This window comes from Staurois parvus, unplaced genomic scaffold (assembly GCF_062004578.1).
Source record: "Staurois parvus isolate SC_StPar_1 unplaced genomic scaffold, SC_StPar_1.0 ptg001451l, whole genome shotgun sequence".
Classification (NCBI taxonomy): domain Eukaryota; kingdom Metazoa; phylum Chordata; class Amphibia; order Anura; family Ranidae; genus Staurois; species Staurois parvus.
The window spans coordinates 1,410,378-1,437,457 of NW_028319247.1; the positions used below are offsets into that span (position 1 = coordinate 1,410,378).

At 44.9% G+C, this 27,080-nt stretch overlaps 1 protein-coding gene across 1 annotated transcript; it reads right to left on the bottom strand.

The window, feature by feature from the left end:
- Positions 1–27,080, bottom strand: SPATA2 (spermatogenesis associated 2). Its single transcript, XM_089662275.1, has 3 exons — positions 26,970–27,080; positions 15,187–15,618; positions 1–9,236 (listed from the first exon to the last, which is right to left on the bottom strand). The coding sequence occupies exons 2-3, from the start codon at positions 15,502–15,504 to the stop codon at positions 7,986–7,988; spliced, it is 1,569 nt and encodes a 522-aa protein (XP_089518401.1). The 5' UTR covers positions 15,505–15,618; positions 26,970–27,080; the 3' UTR covers positions 1–7,985.

Consider the following 27,080-nt stretch of genomic DNA (forward strand, 5'->3'; position numbering starts at 1 on the left):
TCTCTTAAATTAGTTTATATTTCAGAGTTTCCATTACTGTTTACACAGCAACCCCATACAACAAAATATACACAAAATAGCAGAACAGAACCGGCAATTCTATACGGAGGATACAAGTATATGGCACTATATATACACAGAGGATTCGGCTGCTCCGGCTGTCCTCGCTGTACAAGGTGAGCGGCAGCATGGGCAGACAGGTAGTGCTGGACGTCTGCAGGCGACCACTCTAAGTCTCACCTCAATTTACCTAGAAGCAGCAGGCATCCAAGTAACAGTAAAAGAGGATCGGCGCTGTACATGTGTGTTATAAGAAGAGTCATTTCACCTCCACAATCCCGTATGTTTTATATACACGTTCCCTATGTACACATACTGATTATTTCCAGAAAAATGAAAGATCAGACCATTCACATCATAACTAGCAAAGTCACACAGATCAAATGAGTTCCACATTGTCATTAGTGACACCAACACCCACAACTGCAAAAAATAAACCTAGCACACCTATTTCAGTGAGATCTCCACCCTCCACAACTAGAGGGGAACTGTGCTGAGAGAAATGTGGGGGCTGCCATTGCTGAAGTCTCCATCTGAAAATGCCAATTCAGTACTTCCTGTGTCACTGACCTGGAACAAGTAATCACGTATGTTCTAGTGACACAGAACATACTAAAGTCAGAGAATCCGCATGATGCCAGGCAAGTAGCATTTTTAGAAGTGCAGAAAATGTCAGGCTTCTTCTAATTTGAAGCTTCTACTCCCAAAGTTTCATTGTAAAGACAAAGAGGTTGTCAAGTTCCCCTGACCAGTGCCTCCTCTTGCTGTCCTCATTGCTGGGTGTCAGAAGATTCACCACTGAAGCCAAGAAGGCCGACACATAATGCTAATAGACAAACTAAGCAGAAAAAGGAGGATCAGCACAGAAAATTCAGAGGCCAATCTACACGCCATGGCACTGGAGACCAGTGTAAATTTACCAACCGAGTGTCCTGAGAGCCCTCCACCAAGTAAAACACAAGTTACAGTAAAGCCTCAGATTCTTATGTTCGAACTTTCAAGTAAATAAGGTTTTCATTAATGTGTTACTAAAATATAAACAGGGTTCTTCATAGTGAAGAGTATACCTTATGGCGCCACTCCAAGATGTAGATGGAAGGAAAAAAAAGATCACCCCACTGGCAAGTGAGAAGAGGGAAGCATGAGTCCAAGCGATTCCAGTGTCAGCCAATACAGGTGAAGGGATGGACGCTGCTCAACTGACCCCAGGAGTCCAATGTGTTGGTTGAGCAGCGTCCATCACTTCACTTCTATTGACTGTTTTTCATAGTGTTTAAAAGGAACCTTGGGTATGATCACGTATAAAAAAAACAAAAACAAACTATTTGCAGTGAGCAAAATTCTCCAAGATTTGCTAGTGTCCCTGTCTGGTCCACAGTGGAGTTGTCACATTGTCTCATTTGCTTGGAATACATGCTGAATCTGCGGTGTTTTATTCTAGACAACACAACACTTCCTAACAGGCAAGAGCTAGCCTGTCTAATCCTGTATTTTTCCGCAGGCCAGTAAGGCTGCCTATCAAAAAGATGGGCCAATAGGGAGGTGCGGTAGGCAGGGGAGGGTGCACTAGCTCTAGATAGTGTTGATGTTGTAAAGTGATGTGCAAACTGTTGGCGCTATATAAACTCTGTATAATTATTATTTCTATAGGGGAACCCCCAGGATTTTGGGCCCCGGGACACTGGAGATACACCAGGTATGTGCAAGCACTGCTAGGCCACTGCATGTCAGTCCTACACAGAGTTTTCATAATAGACAGGTTACTGCAAAGCTGCAGGATATTTTTCTAAAACTACCCCCAAGAGCGTCGTATTCAGAGGTATTTTCAAAGCATCAGCAGGCATTTCATAAAGATTTGCTTAGCTCAACCTATTCGTTTCCTAGAGATTGGGGAAAGGCCTGATGAAGCTTACTAAAGCCAACTAAATGATTCCAGCGCTCCCACCCCGGAACCGAAATGTGCTTAGTGAGCTTCAACAAAGCTTCTTAATGTATTTTGTAAAAGCCTTCTGAATAGGATTCTCTCTGACAAGCACTTAAAAACCAGTATGCTTTAGCTGGGTCCTCTACAAACAGCAGTCCGATCTGAAAGGAAAGATTTTGGTTCTCCTCTATTGTAAAAGGAATATGGCAGCCGCCACTGCTGACCTTGTTCTGAAAAATGATGGATGACTGGCTGTTACGCTACCCCTCTGACTTCAATGCTTTCTAAAGCACTCAAATAGCATACAAACCAGAACAGTCAATAAATCCTGTTTTTGTACGTTCTGGGTGAGCCATTCAAAGAATCAAAGTGAAGTCATCCACATGAAAGCCCAGGCCGCCAGCATTTTCAGGAGAAGACAGTAATGGGGAACTCCGTGCTTCTCCCAGCTTTGTAGGCCCTAACGGTGATCCTGACCAATGGGGTTTATTCTGAAATTAGAACGGTCTGTGCTGTCCATAGTGACCTACACTCCCTCTTAGGAAATCTAAAAGGTAAAAGTGAGCCTGTCTGCGTACAAATAAGGAAACCGCCGCTGCTGACTTATTTCTTTTAAAAAGTTGCAGCTTCTGGACTATCACCCTTATCACTGCTCCATTAAAGTGTTACTAAACCCAAGACCCTGTATTCACTATACCTGGTCTCCCACAGTACACAAAACATGGAAATGCAATTATTTTAGTAAACTGATAAATACCTTTATTTAATCAGCAGTTAAGAGCAGTCTTGTGACTTCTATCAGTGTCTAGCAGAGCACTGGTTAAAGCTTATAGGAGGAGTTTTCATTCTCCCCTGATTGTCTTATGAGGCTGCATGACCCCTGACCATCTGTCTGGACAGTGCCGATTGGCTCAGTGCTGTTCACATGCACTCTGCCAAGAAAACAAAAACCACTCTAGACATACACACCAAACTGAGCATGTGCAGCTTGCACTCTGTTCTATCAGCAGATGGATTGGGGACAGTAGAAAAAAAAAAAGGGAGGGTCAAAGACAGGATCAAACAGCTTTTTTTTTTTTACACACTATGGAGGATTAACCCCTTAGGTTCCATAGTGACTATAACAAGCTGCATATACAGACTGATTGTACCGTTGTGGGTTTAGTAACAGTTTAATCCTCATGCTGCTAGCATTAGTAAATAAATCTGAAGGTATTATATATGAACTTTTCTACATTTCTTCTTTTACAATTTCTTCAGTTCTTCAGACTCTGACCTTCTACAAAAATGCAGGTTGGTCAGTGGTGGATTAAGTAGAGACATGAGGGCAGAGGTAAGTGTAAGTCAGCAATGGCCGCTCCCATCTTTCTATTCGAACAATTTTCCTTTAAGAAGACTAACATAAAACTATTTTTAAGGAGCAATTTCCATATATTTGAGTAACTTGCAGTGCTGTGTAACTTCATCACAATACCACATAAAGTACTGCTGGGAATTCAAGTGAATAATTCAGAGGTAATGACAGAGCTTAACTGCAGAGTACCGGTACTCATCTTCAGATCAATGCCCGTGTACATGTAATGTCCTACCAGGACCAGATTCTACATCCAACCTCAACTCATTTCTAAGTCTACAGTAAACCCTCAGCTTTTTAAACTCTTTCAGCAGCTGATTTACCCACTTATGTAGCATGCCACGTCTTCATCTTTCAATCCTTAAATATATGCTCCAGTCTAAGCTAGTACCATGGACTAGGCTTTCTGGTTCAGGATGACCCCTTTCTCCAGCAGCATCCTTTCACTGAAACAAACACAAAGCCCCATAACCTAGGATGAAAGGCACCCCTCTGCTTATCCTCCCTCCCTTTTCCAAGTTACCAGACTGACTGGAGACTGCACTGTCCAATCTTTCTTGTGAAGACTGGAAGTTCAGGGAAGCATCACAGAGAACGCATTTTAACTGCAAGGGCAGGGGTTCGAATTTTAACAAATAGTTCATGCTGAGGGTTTAATACTACCTTAAAACTTCTTAAATGCCAGAGTCTCAAATTCTTCTGCCACTAAACTATCTTCTGTCAGGAGAGTGTGGAGCTTAGCTTCATTTCAGACAGAAGTCCCCCTGTACAGGCCGGGCCTAGGATCCGTAAGGTCTCTACAGGGACATAAGGATTGACCTGAAGACTTGGTACATACAGGCAGCACTTCAGCACCATTGCTATCTTAGCCGTGTTTAGCCCTGGTTAGGTTCACGTTAAGACCAGCTCACATTATGTATAAATTAGGACAAGGGAGAGCACTTTCATTTAAAGCCTAGGGCTAGCCAGAGAGGTAGATATTTCTGGGGCAGAACAAGAGAAATCTAATAAATTCTTCCATCCATACTAAACCGTGTGAATGGAAGAATCTTCCCTGTCGGCTATTGTATTCAGAATACTCATACGGTGACTGTAGCTGAATGGATGCAGGCGCTACCACAGCTCAAACTGCATTCTATTCAGCAGGAATCAGGTAAGGAGAAGTACAGTCAAAGTGCTTTTGGCTTTATGTCTTCTGTGGATCATAGGAGTGCAGGTCATTGGGCACTCCTGTGACCCCCGTTTGTAGCTGTCAGAGGTCTGAAGTCTGCTGTTGGCTGACGTCGCTCAGCTGGTCCAGGCTAGTGACAGTCGCAGCTGTCTGCTCACAGCAGCGGTTAGAACTCAGAGACGATCAGCAGTCATGTGATCACTGAGCTCTCACCGTCGTCGCTCAGCCAGTCCAGGTGACTGACAATGGCGGCGAGAGCTCAGCGATCATGTGATTGCGGAGTTCTCACCCTCAGAGCCAGCGGGGGACTGATGCTGCATTCACCTAGGCAAGTATAATTTGGTAAGAAAAAAAAAAGCAAACCCATACCTCTCAACAAGGTGAACATCTTTTTCACAAAGTAGTAAATTCATACAGGAAGACAACAGGGGGCTGAAATATCACTTTTGGATGCCCTGACCCCTAAAGTGCAAAACTGATATTAAATGTCCTCATAATGGCTTCAAATTGAAGAACAAACTTCCAGATGGGCACAGGGTGGTGAGAAAACAAAAAGTTTCAAATACTCCCTTCCTACTGGACGCTGCGGAATAGATCACAGAGATAGACGCCTCAGTATGGATATCAGATGTAGTGCTGGTGATGCCCTAATGTAGAACTAGCTGCACATGACTGTTCCAATTATACAGGGATGCTGGTGGACTTGTCTGCATCATAGCATGAAAAAAACAAAAGAACAAAAAAAAAAAAAATCAATGGACTTCTCCAATCAGGATCATTTCCCACCCAAATTCACGGCAATATTCACAGATTATTGGAGCCAGTAGGCCATGTGTATGTCTGTAAATACATAACTGGAGTAATTTAGACATAATAAGGAACGTTCAGCTGTTATATGAAGCAGGAGATCCACTACACATTTACTGTTTGGTACATGAACAAAACTTCTTTTATATAGTGAAATATACAAAGTCATACAGGCATTGCCTCTGGAGCAAGCCAGTGATGTCAGGAAGTTTTGTTCTCATTATAAACAGACTTGGCTCATAACATGGCTGCTTCCTGTCCTGGTAAACAATCAAAAGCAAAGGACAGGCAGTATCCTCTACACCTACTGCCTTCAGGGACACCCCTGCCCACCTGCGGGGAAGGGGGGGTCACCAATGTCTCAGCTCATCCTAAGCAATCTGTACATAACTTGGCACTTACCTACACTATCTACAACTTGGCACTTGCCTACAAAGAATGCCTTGCTGAAAAACCTACAACTAGGCTTTCAGTGGGAGTTCCTGCCCTTAAAATGGGGAAAGTGAAAAAGTTAGTAGGTTAAGATCTCAGATACAGTGTCACTAGTACAAAAAGCAAGCAGGAGGAGAGGCAGTGACATGCTGTCAGCAGCACAGAGGGGATTGATGGGGTACACATTTTAGCAAGTTAAAAAAAAAAAAAAGTTCCTAAATTTCTCTGTATATTAAAACATATGGCATAAGGGACATTTAATTTCAGGGATGGGATTGTAACCCCCAATACCGAGCATGAACCACAGACTTGTTGGTAGGCAAATCCCCAGGTCACCCTTGTCGCTTGACAAGTTTGTCGTTTGTGCACAGTATTGGGGGTTACAATCCCATCTCCGAATTTAAACGCACCGTATGCCATATGACTTCATATACAGTGAAATATAATTTTTTTTTTCTTTTTGCTAAAATCTGCACCTTGCCTCTTGACATCACTGCGGATATCAACCCCAATAAACTTAGAAGCCCATTGCATAGATTCAAGTGGTTCTAAAAAGTAGGTGTTTCTTTTTCCTTTCCTATGAATTATGCTAAAAAAACCTTCTGCATGCAGCTCCCCCCCCCCCCCTTATACTTACCTGAGCCCCGTCTCAATCCAGCACTATGCACAAGAGCAAAAGGCTCTCTCCCTCCTCCTTTAGTGGGGTTGAGCCTACATGAATGCCCCCACACCAATCTATTTGCTGGCAGGCAGGGAGGAAGAGTCAGAAGCACCAGCGGGAGACCCCAGAATAGGAGGATCGGGACTGCTCTGTGCAAAACCATTACAGAGAGCGAGCAAGTATAACATGCTTATTATTTTAAAGAACAGAAAAAAATTAGGTTTAGAATCAATTTAACTGACCAGTAACACCGTGCAACTGTTAGTGTTACACGGAATAGAAAGATTCTTCAGATTAGCCTGATCTGATGGGTAGGTGTAGTAAAATACTGTAGATCCGCTTCCTTTATCGCCTCTGCACCCCCAGCCCACTTCTATCACCAAGCTCCCAGTGTAAGTCTAACAGCTTTGGGCCACAAAACCTTGACTGACTCTCACACCGCCATCCGTTTGGCTCTACCTAGGACCTGGCATGCAGAAAAGGACAGGAAGCCAATGTAAAAACAGAACCCAGGTATTTTTGCTAGCAGTATTAATACATTTATTGTTTTCTATTCCTTTACCTAATCCACTCCTCTGGATTAGAAAGTGCTTTTAATATTGTCTGGGATTTAAGTTCTCTCTGGCTTGGCTAGCTAAAATGGACATGATTGTACACAACATAAACAAGGTGAGTGTATCCTATCCCAGAGGCTCTCTCTCTGCCTTGGTTTCATAGAATGTTTTATTTATCCAGCAAAACAAGGATTTTATTTAAAACACAATTTAGTTTTGTGCAATTTTATAACCTAGCCTTTATCTGCGAAGACACAGACTAAATAAATTGCTTCTCAGCTCCAACAGCTTACAGTGTAGATGGTTAGACTGCCGTAAATCAGGAAAAAAAGATTTAAAAAAAAAAAAAAAAAGAAAAAAAAAAAAAAAAAGGAGGGCACGGCCTTCTCAAAGAACAGACATGAATCTTGAAGGTCACTTCAGAGGATCACCGCATGCAAACCAGACAGGTACAGCTAAAGTAGATAGAGTAATGAATCGCTTACAAGGTTACAATTGCATAAATATTTCTGAGTTAACAAAAAAAAAAGTCAGTTACCTTGGTGGGGGGGGGGGGGGGGATTGGGCTAGATATAATTCTCATATATACATCTGTAAAATAAAAAAATATCTCTTAGAATTGAGCTTTTGACACGCGCTTACTTAAATCCTGGGAAGTGCTCGCTTGCTGTAAAAATTAAATGCAATTTTGTAACTGCGAGGAGAATAATCTCAACTACCTTTTCTAAATTCAACTTTTTCTGTAAAAACAAAATCGATTTTTTTTAAAATGAAAGTATGCATCACTTTACCTCCAATTTTAATTTAGATAGCAAGCCTAGAAGGATTTATTGCACCATGGTGTAGCAGCAAGAATCACAAATGACTATGAAACACTGATAAAATTATACTCTCCACTCCTGTTTATGTGTGTTTTTTTATGTTCAAGCAGTCAGTAGGATATATTCAGTCTCGAGGTCCAAGTCCTTTTAGCCCTTTCAAAAAAAATTGAAAAAAAAAAAAAAAAAAAAAAAAAACCCAGTTTATCTGTACACAAGGTGGGCTAGCTGGGAGGATTTGTAATTTAGCTGATTGTTTGGTGCAAATTTATGATAATCGCTTTTCCGGCAACAGTAATCGCGAGTGTAAGCGGTGACACAAGCTTCGCATGAAACTTTGGAGCAGACTGTGCAGGTGAGAGAGGCACCGAGCCTGTTGCAGAAGCTGCAGCGCAGAGAAGAGGAAAATTTCATTTTGGGGTTCTGTTGAGAAGACGGGTCTTGGGACGAACTGACGTAAGACTTCTCGCGCATCCCCGAACCGGAGGAGTAACCGTCGTTTTGAGCCGAAGTATTGATTGACAGGTTGCTCTGCTTGAGCGTAGAACCGTCCGGGCGATGGAGAATCATGCTTTCGCACTTTTGGCATAAGGGACCACCAGAAGACAGGCCGCAGCTTTGGCACTTCATGAATACTGTCTCTTTGGCTAACAGCGAACGCTTGTGATGAGACGGATTCATCTTGTTTTCAAAGAGCCAGACGTCGGGCTTGGCAAGTTCCTGCCGCTTCACGCTGATCATTCTAGAATCCATGTCGGTGTATAAATCTACCTCATCGTCAGCAGGATAATAACCGTAGGTGTGGTTTGCTCGGATCAGTCCATTGGGGTTGGATGAAATATTTAAAAATTCATCAGAGCAGCCGTGCAGAGAGCTAGACATGGCCAGTAAAGACGGCGAGGGGCGTATAATTTCATCCTTAAGGTCATCTTCTGTGTCTACCAGAATGGGGGGCTCCTTCCTGAAGCTCAGGGAGGCCGTCAAAGGCGGCTTGTTTTTGCTGTCCCAGTAGCTGTCGTACGTATCAACCGATTTTGACGGCTTTGTGACCTTCTGTTTTAAATAGTCTTTAGACGGCGCTCTCTCGCTGGCTGACTTCTGGAGGACCATCCTAGCCATTGATATGTTCAGGCTCTCTTTATATTCTGACCGCCTCTTCATTTCGTCTGTGCAGCCCCTGACGTCCTCGTTGCTGTTCTTCCGCTCGTTCACCACGTCCACCTCCAAGTAGCCTTTATCCTTGACTTGCAAGTAGATTTCCAGCAGAAGCTCACATTCCACTCGTGCCAGGAAAAGCTCAAAGGCCACTCTTTTGACTTGGGTGGTATCCACGTGGTCTTTGAGCCTGTAGACCGTGCCGTACTCTTGAACATAGCCCATGTTATTTAATATATGCCTAATGTCGTCGTCAATTAAAGCAGCTCTAACGTAGTAAACAAATGGCCCGGTGTAAGTCTGCAATATAAGAAACAAAATGTCAAAACAGAAACAGACACCAGCAACAAAACGTGGAATAAGATCACATCCAAACAACATGAAACAGTGAATGGAGCAAAAGGAAAAAAAATCATAATTGTTTAAAGTACAACATTTCTGATAACATATAATACAAATACATTGTGATCTTACTATAAAAGATATTATATATTATCTATATATCATTTTGGGAAATAAAAGAGTATATACAAAAAGTGATCCCCTGCCTTCTCGAGAAAGCGATGGGAGATTTACCAGTGCTACCCTTATACTTCCTTTTCTAGTTATGGCTTGATGCATAAAGAGCGCACTAAGCTCAGTAAGGCTGGAGGAAAACAATCGTAGTTTTGAAAATTTCAGATTTAAACTTTCAGACCCAACATTATCATTATGTGATGTGAAGGCCTACCTAAATAATTCGCATCATATACAGCTAGACAGCTATATATGAACACCTATAGTTGTTGGTGAGTTTCACTGACCCGACAGATCAGTTGTGAAACCAATTCTAACAGTAGGGCCTTTTTCATATGTGTTGAGATTTAAGAGCGTTGTGTACAGCAATGTGTCACTAGACCATTCATTTTAAAAATAATTTGATGTATTTAATGCATGTTAATCACCTGTAAAAGCCTCCCTCGTGTGGACATCAAATGCCTTGACACTGTTGCTGGGTTTTACCACCTTGAATGTGATGTCAGCAGCCCCAGTGGACATACAGCTTTCACTCAAGTGACACCATAGCAGCCATTCTTTACAAGGGTTCCTCCAGAGGTTGCCAGGGGTTCCTTGAGTTGTGGTTTATTGACCACTCACATTTGATGGTACCTGAAAAGTTCTGGGTTCAATGCTATCTGGCAGAACCGGCTGCATGAATCCAATGATCTTTTAGCTGTTTTAAGAGTGGTATTCTGAACACCACTGTAAGGGGGACATGCTTTCCACTGACCACCATGGCATTTGTCCCTCTGACCACCAATGAATTGGTATAGTAAGGGTTCCCCAAGACCTGAAAATTATTTCACAGGTTCCTCTAGGGCAGCCTTTCTCAACAAGGGTTCTGTGGAACCCTGGGGTTCCTCCAGAGGTAGCTATGCTTTCCTTGATCAGTGAGCATCTTCTGCCTCTCAGATGAGTAACTACTGACATCAATGATGTTTTTATAGCCATCTGTAAGGAGGGGGTTCATTTGGGGTCCTCTACTGACTAAATGTAATTTTTCTCATTACACTGTGACCTCCAGGTATAGTAATTATTATCAGGGGTTCCCTAATACCAGAAAGGTATTTCCAGGGTTTCTCCATGTTAAAAAGGTTGAGAAAAGCTGCTCTAGGGTAACGAAGATGAGAAGGGTTGCTCTATAGTATTTCCCTTCACTCCTCCTATGGCAGTTAAAGGTTATGTAGACAGGTGAGGGGAGGTGTGGAGAAGCTAGGCCAGCACAGACAGTAATGCCAGAAGAAGAGAGCTGTGATGGTGAGGAGCTTTTGCTAAGGAATTCAACAATTTTTCTAGCAATTTCAAAGGCACATTGCAAACGACTAATTTATGGGAATGAAAAACACTGCAAGTAAGCATTTTATCTACTAGATTTTACCGTGCTTTTACCTGCGATGTTTTAGAGGGGGATGGGGGTCTCTTTAAAGCTTCATTTTGGGAAAGTCAGTCACTTTAAATAAGCTGCTAGCAGGCCTGAGGACTACTTCAAGCTTCAAGACCTACTAGCTGTTTGTTTAAAGTGAAAGCCAGACTCTCATTAGGATCTGTTAACTTCCCCATACTGGAGCTTAAAGCCAAACTTTGCCACTGCAAAGGCAATTTGTACGCCTGAAACCAGTTGCCCTGGTCACCTACAGTTCCCCTGCACTGCGAGGGGAATACTCAATAAATATAGGGGAGCACATAAGGTATAATACATCACTCCAGCACAAGGTACAACCGTAGGTGCAACGTGTCCTTCAAAGCCTCTTCTCTAAGGTGCTCTCCTCTTTATAGAATGCAGGGTTCAGGGATGCTGAATTTTTATAGCATGATGTCCGGGACATGCAGTTCCAGACACCAAGCAAGTAGTTTTTGTTTTTTTGTAAACATTTAGCCCTGCGGCAGGCAAACAGAAGGGCTCACTTGTTAGGTGGATGCATTTGGGAGGCTGCGCTGTCGCCCGAATGTTTCCACACACTCCGGCAAAGTGCCCCCTCCCCCATGCACATGCCCCCCCATGCCGGGTAGAGGGGAGGGAGGAGAGTTGACACTCCTCTTCTTGCTCCGGACCTAGAAGTGACATATGACGTCACTTCCGGGTCTCCGTTGACAGTTTCCCCAGTTAGTACGGCCGGGAAAGAATGTAACGAAGTACGAATTGTACTGAATTACATTCTGTGGAGCACAGGGGAGACATGCGCATCGGGTGTTTACACATGAAAACGCAAATTGCGATACACGTTACATATTGGCGTGCAAGCCAGAAAGACAGCAGTCTGCAGGATTCCTGCATTACACCAGTGATCTGCTGATCATTTGCGCAATGCTTTCCGGGCTCCTGAAAATACACACACTTACTTAGGTCCATATGTATTTGGACACAGGCACAATTTTAGTTTTTTTCAGGTATTTACCAAAACATATTCAAACTATAGTTATAAAATGGATATGGGCTGAAAGTGCACACTCTCAGGTTTAATTTGAGGGTATGTACATCCAAATTGGAGGAAGGGTTTAGGAATTACATCTCTAAAGAGTAGCCATCCCCCATTTTTCAAAGGGACCAAAAGTAATTGGACAATTGAATCAAAAGCGGTTTCATGGCCAGGTGTGGGCTACTTCTTCGTTACTTCTTCATCAATTAAGCATGTAAAAGGTCTGGAGTTGATTCTAAGTGTGGTATTTGCATTTAGAAACTATTGCTGTAAACCTACATCATCCAAAGCAGATGTCCATGCAAGTGAATCAGGCCATTGTAATGCTTCAAAAACTAAACCAATCCATCAGAGAGATAGCAGCAACATTAGGAGTGACCAAATCAACAGTTTGGTCCATTCTGAGGGAAGAAGAACACACTGGTGAGCTCAGCAACATAAAAAAGGCATGGACGTCCACGGAAGACAACAGTGGTCGATGATCGCAGGATCCGCTCTATGGTAAAGAAAAACCCATTCACAACATCCAGACAGGTGAAGGACACTCTCGAGGAGGTGGGCATATCATTGTCAAAGTCTACAATCAAGAGAAGACTTCATCAGAGCAAATACAGAGGGTTCACCACAAGGCGCAAACCATTCATAAGCCTGAAGAATAGAAAAGCCAGATTAAACTTGGCCAAAAAAACATCTAAAAAGCCAGACCAGTTCTGGAAAAGCAATCTTTGGACGGATGAAACGAAGATGAACCTGTACCAGAATGACGGGAAGAAAAAAAGTGTGGAGAAGGCTTGGAACAGCTCATGATCCAAAGCACACAACGTCATCTGTAAAACATGCTGGAGGTGGTGTGATGGCATGGGCATACATGGCTTCCAGTGGCACTGGGTCACTGGCGTTTATTGATGATGTGACAGAAGACAGAAGCAGCCGGATGAATTCTGTCGTGTTTACAGATATACGGTTAGCCCAGAGTCAGCCAAATGCAGCAAAGGTGATTGGACGGCGCTTCACAGTACAGATGGACAATAATCCAAAACACACTGCAAAAGCAACCCAAGAGCTTTTGAAAGAAAAGAAGTGGAATATTCTGCAATGGCCGAGTCAATCACCTGATCTCAAACCAATTGAGCAAGCATTTCACTTGCTGAAGGCAAAACTAAAAGACAGAAAGACCAACAAAGAACCACTGAAGACTGCTCAGTTACAGCTTGGCAAAGTATCAGAAAGGAGGAATGTCAGTCTTTGGTCATGTCCATGGGTTCCAGACTTGAGGCAAAGCATCAGAAAGGAGGAATGTCAGTCTTTGGTCATGTCCATGGGTTCCAGACTTGAGGCAAAGCATCAGAAAGGAGGAATGTCAGTCTTTGGTCATGTCCATGGGTTCCAGACTTCAGGCAAAGCATCAGAAAGGAGGAATGTCAGTCTTTGGTCATGTCCATGGGTTCCAGACTTCAGGCAAAGCATCAGAAAGGAGGAATGTCAGTCTTTGGTCATGTCCATGGGTTCCAGACTTCAGGCAAAGCATCAGAAAGGAGGAATGTCAGTCTTTGGTCATGTCCATGGGTTCCAGACTTCAGGCAAAGCATCAGAAAGGAGGAATGTCAGTCTTTGGTCATGTCCATGGGTTCCAGACTTCAGGCAAAGCATCAGAAAGGAGGAATATCAGTCTTTGGTCATGTCCATGGGTTCCAGACTTGAGGCAAAGCATCAGAAAGGAGGAATGTCAGTCTTTGGTCATGTCCATGGGTTCCAGACTTGAGGCAAAGCATCAGAAAGGAGGAATGTCAGTCTTTGGTCATGTCCATGGGTTCCAGACTTGAGGCAAAGCATCAGAAAGGAGGAATGTCAGTCTTTGGTCATGTCCATGGGTTCCAGACTTGAGGCAAAGCATCAGAAAGGAGGAATGTCAGTCTTTGGTCATGTCCATGGGTTCCAGACTTGAGGCAAAGCATCAGAAAGGAGGAATGTCAGTCTTTGGTCATGTCCATGGGTTCCAGACTTGAGGCAAAGCATCAGAAAGGAGGAATGTCAGTCTTTGGTCATGTCCATGGGTTCCAGACTTCAGGCAAAGCATCAGAAAGGAGGAATGTCAGTCTTTGGTCATGTCCATGGGTTCCAGACTTGAGGCAAAGCATCAGAAAGGAGGAATGTCAGTCTTTGGTCATGTCCATGGGTTCCAGACTTCAGGCAAAGCATCAGAAAGGAGGAATATCAGTCTTTGGTCATGTCCATGGGTTCCAGACTTCAGGCAAAGCATCAGAAAGGAGGAATGTCAGTCTTTGGTCATGTCCATGGGTTCCAGACTTCAGGCAGTCATTGCCAGTAAAGGATACTCAACAAAATCATACAAATGAACATTTTATTTATGATTATATTGAATTGTCCAATTACTTTTGGTCCCTAGAAAAAAAAAAAGGGGGGGGCTATTCTTAACAGCTGTAATTCCTAAACCTTTCCTCCAATTTGGATGTACATACCCTCAAATTAAACCTGAGAGTGTGCACTTTCAGTCCATATCCATTATATAACTATAGCTTGAATATGTTTTGGTAAATACCTGAAAAACCCTAAAATTGTGCCTGTGTCCGTGAGTGTGTGTATTAATTTTTATTATTTTTTTTTTTTTTACTTAGTAAATGCATTTATTATTTTTTTTAAAAAGGTGAACTTGTCCTTTAATGGAGTGAACACTGGAGCTTGATTTGGCTGCTTGTACTGAGCACCCAAGTGCTTCTGTGTGCGAGAGTAACCTGAAGGAATACATTGTTTTTGTTGTCTCACTGGGGCTGGCACCTCATTTTACTCAGCAGATGCGCTTCTGCTAAGCGTTTAGGGAGCCCGACACTCCTCTTTCCTGAGGAGCACCCAGTCAGCACTCATCACATGGAAAGGTCTCTCCCCTCCCTGCTAGTCCCCGAGTGCGGTGCTGGAGACAGGCAGGGAGGTGAGGAGGAGATAAACCGCAATGTTAAAAACATGAAAAAAAAAAAGTTTGTCGCCATAAAGTCCCTATTCATTTTAAAAGACATTCCTAAATGAACCTCAGATTTAAATATGGTTTTGAGTAAAATTACTTTTTTTTTTTTTATCAGGACAAGTTGATTGTCATATAGGACAAGTAGTTTTTTTTTTTTTTATTTTCACACCCCTAAGGGTTAACAGTCCTGCATTGCACGTGATGTAACCGCTGTGTAGAAGCTTTACATGGCCAGTGTCTGACCTGAAAATTTTAATTGCATTCCTGCAGTCTACAGCTGCAAAAAAAGTCCAAAAACAAGATCTGTCCTCACCTTGATATTCTTGTACTCCTTCTTCCAGGGATAAAGGAAAAGATTAATACCGACAGTCTCTAGCATAGCCGCAGCATTGTGAAGTGAGCGCAGATTGGAAGTCCGCAGGGATTTGAGAGAATTCTCGCACACGTCATAGAAGCGGATCAGCCGGAATCGATGAGCGGGGTCGATTTTGGGTAGGCTGAGTAAGGCCGAAGCGGCTGTACGTAGGTACTCATCGCTGATGGCTCGCTGCTTGCTGTCGGAAGCTTCCAGTTTAGACTCATGGAACTGTACATATTTTCTGAAGAGGTCTTCTTTGTACTTTGTATCCATTGAAAAAAGGTTATGGTCACAGCTTGGCAGTTACCTCATCTCATCCATGGCTTTCTTGTCAGGTGAGGATGTAATGAAGTGATGGGGTGATCAGTCATTCTGCTGAAGATGAATCTAGAGGAGAAGGAAGGTGGTAATTAGATATACATAGGAGAAGTTTCTCTAGGACTGCTCACTCTATATTATTCATGTCACAAGGAATACTTTATCAGAACAGCCATTTCATCCCTGGAATTGCTGATATATCTATGTAATAGAGGTTCTGGGTTTTATGTCAGTCAGTTGCTGCCTTACCCACATTTTAATGAGCTGCAGAACTTATGTAAATCACTCTAGTCTGTAATTTATGGGATGATTTGTCAGCTGTGCTCACCATTCACTCTTGCTGAATACTGGGTGCAAAAATTTCATTCAAATACATTTCTCATTCAACAAAGGATATAAATCAATGTGTGCACCTAATGCCTTTGCAAACCCCAGATCTTTTCTTGTGAAAGTAGCCGTGACATTATTAATATGCAGGCTAGGCAGAGTTGAGGGAGGGGCAAGCAAGTCCCACCAATCACAGACTGCCTGCTACAGAAAACTACAGGAGGGGGCGGAGACAAGACCAGTCACCCAGCACAAGGGGAGAGAGCAGAGTGGTGGGAGAGTCTAGGCAGGATCCACCTGCTACAGAAAACTACAGGAGGGGGCGGAGACAAGACCAGTCACTCTGCACAGGGAGAGAAAGAGAGCAGAGCTGTTGGAGGGGCAGGGACCAAGCAGGCTCCACCCACCACAGAAAAAGTATAGGAGGGAGGCAGTGACAAGACCAGTCACCCTGCACAGGGAGAGAAAGAGAGCAGAGCTGTTGGAGGGGCAGGGACTGAGCAGGCTCCACCCACCACAGAAAAAGTACAAGAGGGAGGCAGAGACAATACCAGTCACCCTGCACAGGGAGAAAGAGCAGAGCTGTGGGAGGGGCAGGAGCCGAGCAGACTCCACCCACCACAGAAAGTACAGGAGGGGGCGGAGACAAGACCAGTCACCCTGCACAGGGAGAAAGAGCAGAGCTGTGGGAGGGGCAGGAGCTGAGCAGGCTCCACCCACCACAGAAAGTACAGGAGGGGCAGAAACAAGACCAGTCACCCTTCACAAAGAGAGTGAGCGGTCTTTAATACAGGAAGTCTCACACTGGATGACTGCACAGATCTGCAAGAAATACACAAAGATCACCAAGAAGAATACACATGATGAATGGAATCACACAATACTTCCTTAAGTGTGGGAGGGGCCCAGCAGGCAGAAAACTACAGGAGGGGGTGAAGAAAAGACCAGTCACCCTGCACAGAGGGGGAGAGAGAGAGCAGAGATGTGGGAGGGGCAGGGGCCCAGCAGGCTCCACCCACTACAAAAAAGTACAGGAGGGGGCGGAGACAAGACCAGTCCCCCTGCACAAGGAGAGAAAGCAGCAGTGAGCGGTCTTTATTACAGGAAGTCTCACATGAGAATACACGACTCTTGTACTTTTTTGCAAATGGCTTAAAGCCCTAATGTTTGTCTCTTAAATTACATGTCCATCTGAGACTACCCTAGTGATGTGCATTGTCACTTTGTTTTTACCATCCCCAACTTCAAGTGTATACCTAGCCCAAGTCTCCGAAGTCATGTTTTTATATGGCCCTCTGCAGTCTACACATTGCCAGCTCAATGCAGAGCCATGCCTGCTGAACACTGGCGTGTGTAACGAGCCGTCTAGCACAGTACAATCTTATAGGCCAGACGTTCAACAGACATCCCTTACTTTATAGGCAGGAGGGTGACGTTCACATCCACATTCCTGTGTCACCTACCTGTCCACTAGCTGTTATAAAGAACATCATGTAGCTGGTAAAGTCCTTCCTGAAGTTTGCTCTTCCTGTAAGGTGATATGACCCCCCCCCCCCCCGCCTCTAGTGACAGAAAATATTAGTGCATGAACACAACATCACAACTGACTGGCTCCTTGTGCTGCTTCTCCATCTCCCCGTCTGAGCTCTGCTGTACAGGGGCCTACACGAGGCAGATAACAGATTAGATTCCATTTTTAATGAGTATATGTAACTAGCCTGATCCCCTGCTGTCCAATCATATGGCTAGTCAGACTTCCCGGCACTCTGAAAGCATAAGCGGTAAACGTGTTGGTTGCCAGATATAAAGAGCATTCGGTCACAATGAGTTTAGATGGAGTCATATTGAAAACAAAGAGCAGAACGATCTCTCTATAGTATTTCCATTTCGGTATGATATCACAACCTAAATATTACCCTTCTGAGCAACGGTTTCCTGCTTCTATTTAATGTGTGTATAAACCCAGGGGGTTTTCTACATCAGCCGAAATTCCCCGCCGCCGCCACTCCAGCCCAGTCAAAACAGCTTCAGGAAGTCACATTAAACATTGTATAAAATGATGTGAATCTGAGAGTGAGAATGTGTACACGGGGCACACGTGTCTCCGCTCTCATCTCTCAATCTGCTCCAATCCAACACGTTACAAGATGGTTGCATCATCTTCACAAGCAGGAAGCCAAGCAGTCTCTATAGGATTGCACTGCTGCAACTATCACTCAGCAATGCACTACAGCTAACCTGGCTGCTTGTGTACGTCCAGTTTTGTGATTTACACAGCTCTGCTACATAGTATAGCCCCGTCTCACAGGAGAGAAGATCTGATTCTTCTCTGCTGCAGTCCATTTACACTTACAGGTGTGGTCCCTGCAATGAAGAGAAGCAGAATGATGAGCTCATCCCTATGCTCTCTCCTCCCATCAGCATGCTCCTTGTTAGCACATGAGCACGCGTACACACCGACTATGGAACTAACTGCACCAGTAACATTCCCAGTGATGCGGCTTTACTGATACAGCAGGTTCAGATTAACTTCTTATACAGCACTCTGCCGTTAACTGCTTAACCAGGCTGGAAGTCATTCAAACAGCAAATGTAACCTATAGTTCTCAGTGGCACGCCTGACAAATGCTGGGAGCTAGTTAGCTGGTGAACGATTTCTGTTCAGCCAGTCTTAGAAGTCCCACAGCTCTGCCACACCTAAAGCTCATCTCCACCTTTTGATATACTATACACAGTTCTTTTGGCCCAACTGAACTACCGGTATGTCCCTCGCTAACCTGTAAGGCCGCTGGATGTGCGGGATAAAACTGTGTGACTGGAGTCACTTTGGGTGGGGGGCCCATGGAACACAGCTCACTTTGGAAAGGTGGGAAGACCCCTGTCTCAGCTCCCTATATACCTCTTATGTGTAAGTCACCCTGTGCCTGTTAGGGGTACAGGGTGATCTGTCCCAATATTGGGGTGGGGGCTTGTTGATTGTTTAATGCCATGTGGTTGCCTCCCATTGTTCTATTGTGTGTCTTACTTGGGAGAAAACTATTATGGGATGTATGTGTTTATGTGTATTAGCTTTGTGTGTGTGTGTGTGTGTGGAGGGGGGGGGGTCTCCAGCAGCCCTCCCTCCTGATGGGACTGTCTGCTGGTGTGAAGTTTGAATACCTGTGTGTCTCTTGTTGCTAAGTGTAGATTGCCCCAAGTGTATAAAAAGCCAGTTCGAGTTTCAAATAAAGAGTTCCATGTTCAGACAGACTGGTGTTGTCTAGTCTTGTTTGGTCGGCTGTGGTGTCTGTGGTCGGTGTTCGGATGGGGAAGCGGTATTATAATGGAAGTACCCAAGCGCAGACTGGGTCAGTTCCATTACAAACTGTATGTAGCTACGGCAACATACAGCATACCGCACTGTGTCCCGGGTGCGAGCCGAGACTTCCAGTCTCAGACCCAGCACACAGTTCAGTCTACCAAGGCAGTGCTCAGCCATTCAGAGTAAGCGATATGTTCTATTAAATGAACACAAAGCTTCCTCTGATTGACGGAGTCAGAGTATGTGACATCATCAGCCCGCCTCTCTGACTCAGCCAAAGAAAAAGGACGTGTATTCTTGAATCTCGGTGTGCTTTGTGTATTTCTTCCAGATCTGTGGAGTCATCCAGTGTGGGACTTCCTGGAATAAAGACCGCTCACTGCTGCTCTCTCTCTTTGTGCTGGGTGACTGGTCTCGTCTCCGCCCCTTCCTGTAGTTTTCTGTAGCAGGTGGATCCTGCCTAGGCTCTCCCACCACTCTGCTCTCTCTCCTTGTGCTGGGCGACTGGTCTCGTCTCCGCCCCCTCCTGTAGTTTTCTGTAGTGGGTGGAGCCTGCTGAGACTCTCCCACCACTCTGCCCTCTCTCCGTGTGCAGGGGAACTGGTCTTGTCTCCACCCCCTCCTGTAGTTTTCTTTAGGAAGTGGAGCCTTCTGAGACTCTCCCACCATTCAGCTCTCTCCTTGTGCAGGGGAACTGGTCCAGTGTCCACCCCCTCCTGTAGTTTTCTTTAGGAGGTGGAGCCTGTTGAGACTCTCCCACCACTCTTTATAGAAGAAAATGTGAAAATGGACTTTCTAGGCACAGAAGCTCGGTACACCTGTGCCTAGAAAATTTATTTTCACATTTTCTTCTATAAATAGTCTATATTGGGACATGGCATTTTCTTCCCTATTGGGTGTGACCTCTTATCACCCAAGGGTCACCCCATCTCTCTATTATCTCCCACCACTCTACTCTCTCAGGCTATGTACAGCTCAGTGATGATTTCACTGCTACTTTTACAAGATAATATCTGGGCTTGCGAAGGCATTTGTTGCTGACAAAATGGATTGGCAATCTTAGTGGTTATAGCCTTTGTGGAATAAATATAAATACATGTTTTCATGCGCAGAGTTAAGCTTCGTTAGCCAGGCAAGAGACAACACTATCCCCTATTGCCGCTTTCCAGCTTCCGGTATTACCAGACTGCCTAACAAAGACTGACCGATGAAGCAAAATACAAGGGACCAGCAGCTGAGACTAAAATCTGCAACAGGAGTGGTGTCACCCTGCTAGCTCCAAGACCCACAAGACAGGCTGAATCTGATTCAACAACATGCAAACCAAAAAACTGCCCAATGCAGAAATATGAAGAGTGAGCCACATTACATTTTAAATAGGTATGCACCCACATATCGGCGTCCGAAACACATCAGACGAAAATATCAATACCAATAATGGCTTCTCTGTTTGAATTATAAAATAATTTGTCAAGCCAACTCACATGCAAAGTCGTTTCCCCATGGACTTTCATGCAAAGTCACATCCACATGGACTTCAATGCAGAAAAGAACACTAGTGACTTCATTGCAAAAATGCCAGCCACATTAACAAAAAAATAAAATTAAAATATTAAAAACGGTCCGTTTGGGTTTCGGTTTTCAGCCAAGTGCATTCTGAATTTTCAGTTTCGGCACCAGAAGTTTCATTTTGGTGCACCGCTAATTTTTTTTTATTAAAATGACTAAGTGAACATAATTAATCTTTTCCCTAATCCTTAGGAATCAAAAAACACAGATATTTCCCAGAGATGTTATGGATTAGGGTGAAGCCCAATTGTAATCCTTTTATTCAGCTTAATTCAATATAATTGCCATGCTGAGCAAATCACAGGATCTCGTTGTGTTTTTGTTGCTTGAACTGATGTGGGTGAGCAAGCAATATTTGATTTAGAACTTTACATCCCTGTATATGAGCCGTTAGTGTCTGAGCTGCACTGAAATACCAAGCTGTGTTAGAAGCTCTGCCCGGTTCTCCTCTGAACTACAGAATTCCTGCCCCATGTTACACAGATGAGAAAGGGGGAGGGGTACTAGTAGGGTCTGACAACATAGCTGGGGATTTCTGTGCAGCAGAGGCAATGTTGTCAGCTCAAACAGGAGCTCACTGGATTTCTGGCAGATTACCAAGGAAAGGCACGTGGAAGCGTGTATGTATTGCAGAGATGGGCTGATATTTCGTAAAATATGTCCTGATATAAACTCTAATCCAACACAAGCTTACTCCAACACCCTGGATCTGACTGGTTGTTGTAGGCAACACAGTCTCCTTCCTCCTGGCGACGATGACCTACACTTGACATTCTCACAGATGTGCGGACCAATGACAGCAGGAAGCAATATGCCAATACCAGAATTTTCACAAACCGCCTGCTCTATGACCCGAACAACAAAGTATTTGTTATATAAACAAACCGCATTATAATGATCTAGAACATTGGTCTCCAAACTGCAGCCCAAGGGCCAGATGTGGTCCTTTGCTTCCCTTTATCTGGCCCTTAGGAAACCATTCCTCCCCCTGACACCAACAATGGGGCACCATTTCTCACCCTGACACCAACAATGGGGCACCATTCCTTCCCCTGACACCAACAATGGGGCACCATTCCTCCCCCTGACACCAACAATGGGGCACCATTCCTCCCCCTGACACCAACAATGGGACACCATTCCTCCCACTGACACCAACAATGGGACACCATTCCTCCCACTGACACCAACAATGGGACACCATTCCTCCCACTGACACCAACAATGGGGCACCATTCCTCCCACTGACACCAACAATGGGGCACTATTCCTCCCAATGACACCAACAATGGGGCACTACTTCCCCCACTGACACAAACAATGAGGCACTATTCCTCTCACACCAATGATGGGGCACTATTCCCCCCACTGACACCAATGATGGGGCACTATTCCCCCCACTGACACCAATGATGGGGCACTATTCCTCCCACTGATACCAACGATGGGGCACGATTCCCCCCACTGACACCAATGATGGGGCACTATTCCTCCCACTGATACCAACGATGGGGCACTATTCCTCCCACTGACACCAACGATGGGGCACTATTCCTCCCACTGACACCAATGATGGGGCACTATTCCCCCCACTGACATCAACGATGGGGCACTATTCCTCCCACTGATACCAACGATGGGACACTATTCCTCCCACTGATACCAATGATGGGGCACTATTCCTCCCACTGACACCAATGATGGGGCACTATTCCTCCCACTGATACCAACGATGGGGCACTATTCCTCCCACTGATACCAATGATGGGGCACTATTCCTCCCACTGACACCAATGATGGGGCACTATTCCTCCCACTGACACCAATGATGGGGCACTATTCCTCCCACTGATACCAACGATGGGGCACTATTCCCCCCACTGACGCCAACGATGGGGCACTATTCCCCCCACTGACGCCAACGATGGGGCACTATTCCTCCCACTGATACCAACAATGGGGTACTATTCCTCCCACTGACACCAATGATGGGGCACTATTCCTCCCACTGATACCAACGATGGGGCACTATTCCCCCCACCGACACCAACGATGGGGCACTATTCACCCACTGACACCAACGATGGGGCACTATTCCCCCCATTAACACCAGTGATAAATGATTTACTCCCACTGATGCCAGGACAATTTCTACTCCCACTGGCCACAGTCCGGCCCGGCTACTTTCTGAAGGGCAGTAAACTGACCCATTGTTTAGAAGTGACCCCTGATCAGCAATACAAACATACAACGTATCCTACAGACTACCATACTAGTACATTATACTACAAGATGACAACCTACGTAATCATTAGGTGATCAAGCTCACTCTTAATGCCATTGCTTCCGTATTACTACCCCCCCCCCCACCCCAACTAACCAAATGAACACAGGACCCAGGCAGAATCTCTAGAGGAAAAGGACCGCCCAACAAAGCAGAGATTTTCCAGAGTGAAGGAGAATACTTCACCATCATTCTCCATAGAGGAACAGGAGGATGCTGAAAACGCGTGTCACCCGGCCGTTATATTGACCCTCTTACTTCTATACTCTGAATCCCTAACCCAAAACAAGACCTGCAGGCAAGAACATCTTACTTTGCCTAACCTTCACACTTCTTGTTTTGGACTTGAAGACAGAACCTAAATTGGACCTTTTGGTAACATTGCAAGTTATCAAGAATAAATTTCTGACAGGTCACAATATACAGCAGCATCCATCCTAGACCTTCAATCAGTGACTAGGCTGTGATGATGTCATCAGTCTGCTGCAGGCAGCATTTCCTCAGTCTCCTCTCCCCTAGTGAGCACACTGTACATAGTAAACACACCCAGGAACTGCACAGACACCAGAACTCGGAGCCGTCCTCTCAGTCCAGGCCCTGGATGATGCCCAAGTAAAGATGGAGCCATCCTTCTGGAGAGGAAAGCAGATGGACACAGGGGGGGCACTGTGATCTCTGTGACACATACCTGACATTACTACACAAAACATACAAATATATATCTGATGCTGATGTCCTTGTTAACCTCTTAGCACACCGCATACCACCTGTGTGTACCATGCATCCATGGCAGGCTGAGGTCTCCGTGCTCAGAGGGCACTCACTGGGGGAGATTTACTAAAACCAGAGTGTGCAAAATCTGGTGCAGCTGTGCATGGCAGCCAATCAGCTTCCAGGTTTTGCTGTCAAAGTTTCCTTTAACAAGCTGAAGTTAGAAGCTGATTGGCTCCCATGCGCAGCTACACCTGAGTTTGCATTCTCCAGTTTTAGTTAATGAACCCCACTGCATGCTCCCAGCACAGTGATTGAACGGTTACAGGCAAAGTCTTGACTGGGAGCCGGCAGGATGGGCTCCTGATCATGTGATCAGGGGTGCATTTTGGTTTTGTGCTGCCCTAGGAGAGAGAGAGAGAGATCCCCATCACATACCCGGGAAGTGCCCACCAGGATGGGACGGGCGGGCCACCTCCTACCTACTGGATCCCGTGCACACACTGCGACGGCCACCAATGCCCTCCTAGCCTTCCTCCGCTCGATTCGTCACCTTCCGCTCCGAGCTGCTGCTCAGTCACCGGCCTCTGAGATATCATTGCTGCTAGGGACACCCGCACCCCCCGGAAAAAGATGCCACCCTAGGCAAACGCCTTGTTTGCCTTGCGGTAAATGCACCCCTGTATGTGACTACTGGGAAAGAAAGCGGTTGGAAGTCCATCCATCCCCCTCCCCCCTGTGTCAAGACCCATTTGAAGGGTTGCCATTGCTGGGCGGGAAGGAATACATTTGTTCGGGGCCAGTGTCTCGAAATCCCAAAGCCTGTGGGTCAGAATAACAGCCAGGCACCTTGGATTTTCAAGAAATCAGAAAAAGTAGACCTCCCCTCCCCCATCTCTCCTGACAAGTTCTATCATCCATCTTTGAGACGTATTTCGGGTTGTGGCAGAAAATATAGATGTTTTCTGCTAATTTGTAGGATGCACAGCGGTATGTAGAGGTGTTATCCATCAGAATGATGTAGAGGTGAAGAATAGAACTGCTGAATAGAACTTTTCCCGAGGAAGGCTGCTGGATCACTCAGGATGGATGGTGCCTCTACAAGAGAAACACCCACCCGCAGAGCAAATCCATTACACACAGCGCCCGAATAAAACACTGCTTAAAGGGTATGTCCAAAGTAGAAGAATACAGAAATCTCTGCCATACAAACACATTTTACCATGGTTTTTTTTCTCTTTACAAGCAGTGTTGTCAGCCCTGTCTGCAGGACTACAGAACACCTCCCTACCTTGTGTTATGGAGAGGAGCACAACGGGAAACACTTAGAAAATGCAGATCTGCTGGGGGAAGGAAGGAGGTTGCTGGAGCCCATATGCACTGCCAATTCATTTACATTCCCAAAGAGCCTGTGGTGCAGGTCATCCTTGGAGTGTTGTGGAGTTCATACTGAAAGCGTGCCACTGCTGCTGCCTTTATGTTTACATTCCCCCTGGTAACACTGGTGGAGTTCATACTGAAAGTGTGCCACTGCTGCTGCCTTTATGTTTACATTCCCCCTGGTAACACTGGTGGAGTTCATGCTGAAAGTGTGCCACTGCTGCTGCCTTTATGTTTACATTCCCCCTGGTAACACTGGTGGAGTTCATGCTGAAAGTGTGCCACTGCTGCTGCCTTTATTTATGTTTACGTTCCCCCTCATAACTGTGGTGGAGTTCATACTGAAAGTGTGCCATTGCTGCTGCCTTTATTTATGTTTACAATCTCCCTGGTAACAGTGGTGGCATTCATACTGAAAGTGTGCCATTGCTGCTGCCTTTGTTTATGTTTACATTCCCCCTGGGCCTGTGTCCATATCTGCAGCCTCTGTTTACATTCCAACTGGCCCCTTACTGAAAACCATCCCCGGAGTGTGGTAGAGTCTATATGTGTCTCTGTCTTTGTGTGCAGGGTATATTACAATGTATTACATATGGGGGGGTGCAGGGTATATTACAATGTATTACATATGGGGGGGTGCAGGGTATATTACAATGTATTACATATGGGGGGGTGCAGGGTATATTACAATGTATTACATATGGGGGGTGCAGGGTATATTACAATGTATTACATATGGGGGGGTGCAGGGTATATTACAATGTATTACATATGGGGGGGTGCAGGGTATATTACAATGTATTACATATGGGGGGTGCAGGGTATATTACAATGTATTACATATGGGGGGGTGCAGGGTATATTACAATGTATTACATATGGGGGGGTGCAGGGTATATTACAATGTATTACATATGGGGGGTGCAGGGTATATTACAATGTATTACATATGGGGGGTGCAGGGTATATTACAATGTATTACATATGGGGGGTGCAGGGTATATTACAATGTATTACATATGGGGGGTGCAGGGTATATTACAATGTATTACATATGGGGGGTGCAGGGTATATTACAATGTATTATATATGGGGGGTGCAGGGTATATTACAATGTATTATATATGGGGGGGTGCAGGGTATATTACAATGTATTATATATGGGGGGTGCAGGGTATATTACAATGTATCATATATAACATATGGGGGGTGCAGGGTATATTACAATGTATCATATATTACATATGGGGGGTGCAGGGTATATTACAATGTATCATATATTACATATGGGGGGGTGCAGGGTATATTACAATGTATCATATATTACATATGGGGGGTGCAGGGTATATTACAATGTATCATATATTACATATGGGGGGTGCAGGGTATATTACAATGTATCATATATTACATATGGGGGGTGCAGGGTATATTACAATGTATCATATATTACATATGGGGGGTGCAGGGTATATTACAATGTATCATATATTACATATGGGGGGTGCAGGGTATATTACAATGTATCATATATTACATATGGGGGGTGCAGGGTATATTACAATGTATCATATATTACATATGGGGGGTGCAGGGTATATTACAATGTATCATATATAACATATGGGGGGTGCAGGGTATATTACAATGTATTATATATGGGGGGGGAGTGCAATGCATCCTCAGGTGTCATAGATGTCAGGTCTCCTCCCCCCCACTGGTAGGACAGGTATTTGAGGGGGAGGACAGGTGCCCCCTGTATGCACACCTGGCTGGGGCCTCCAGGGTGGCGCTGGGTCACGTGATGCTAACGCCCTTCCCCCACCCCGGACACCCGATCATACACACCCGAGCCGGGGATGGATTTACCGGGCGCTCCCTTCACCTCCTCAGCCGCGGCTTCCTTCTCACCTCCGCCATTATGGAAGAACGCTTCACTTCCTCCTTCTAGCGACGTCA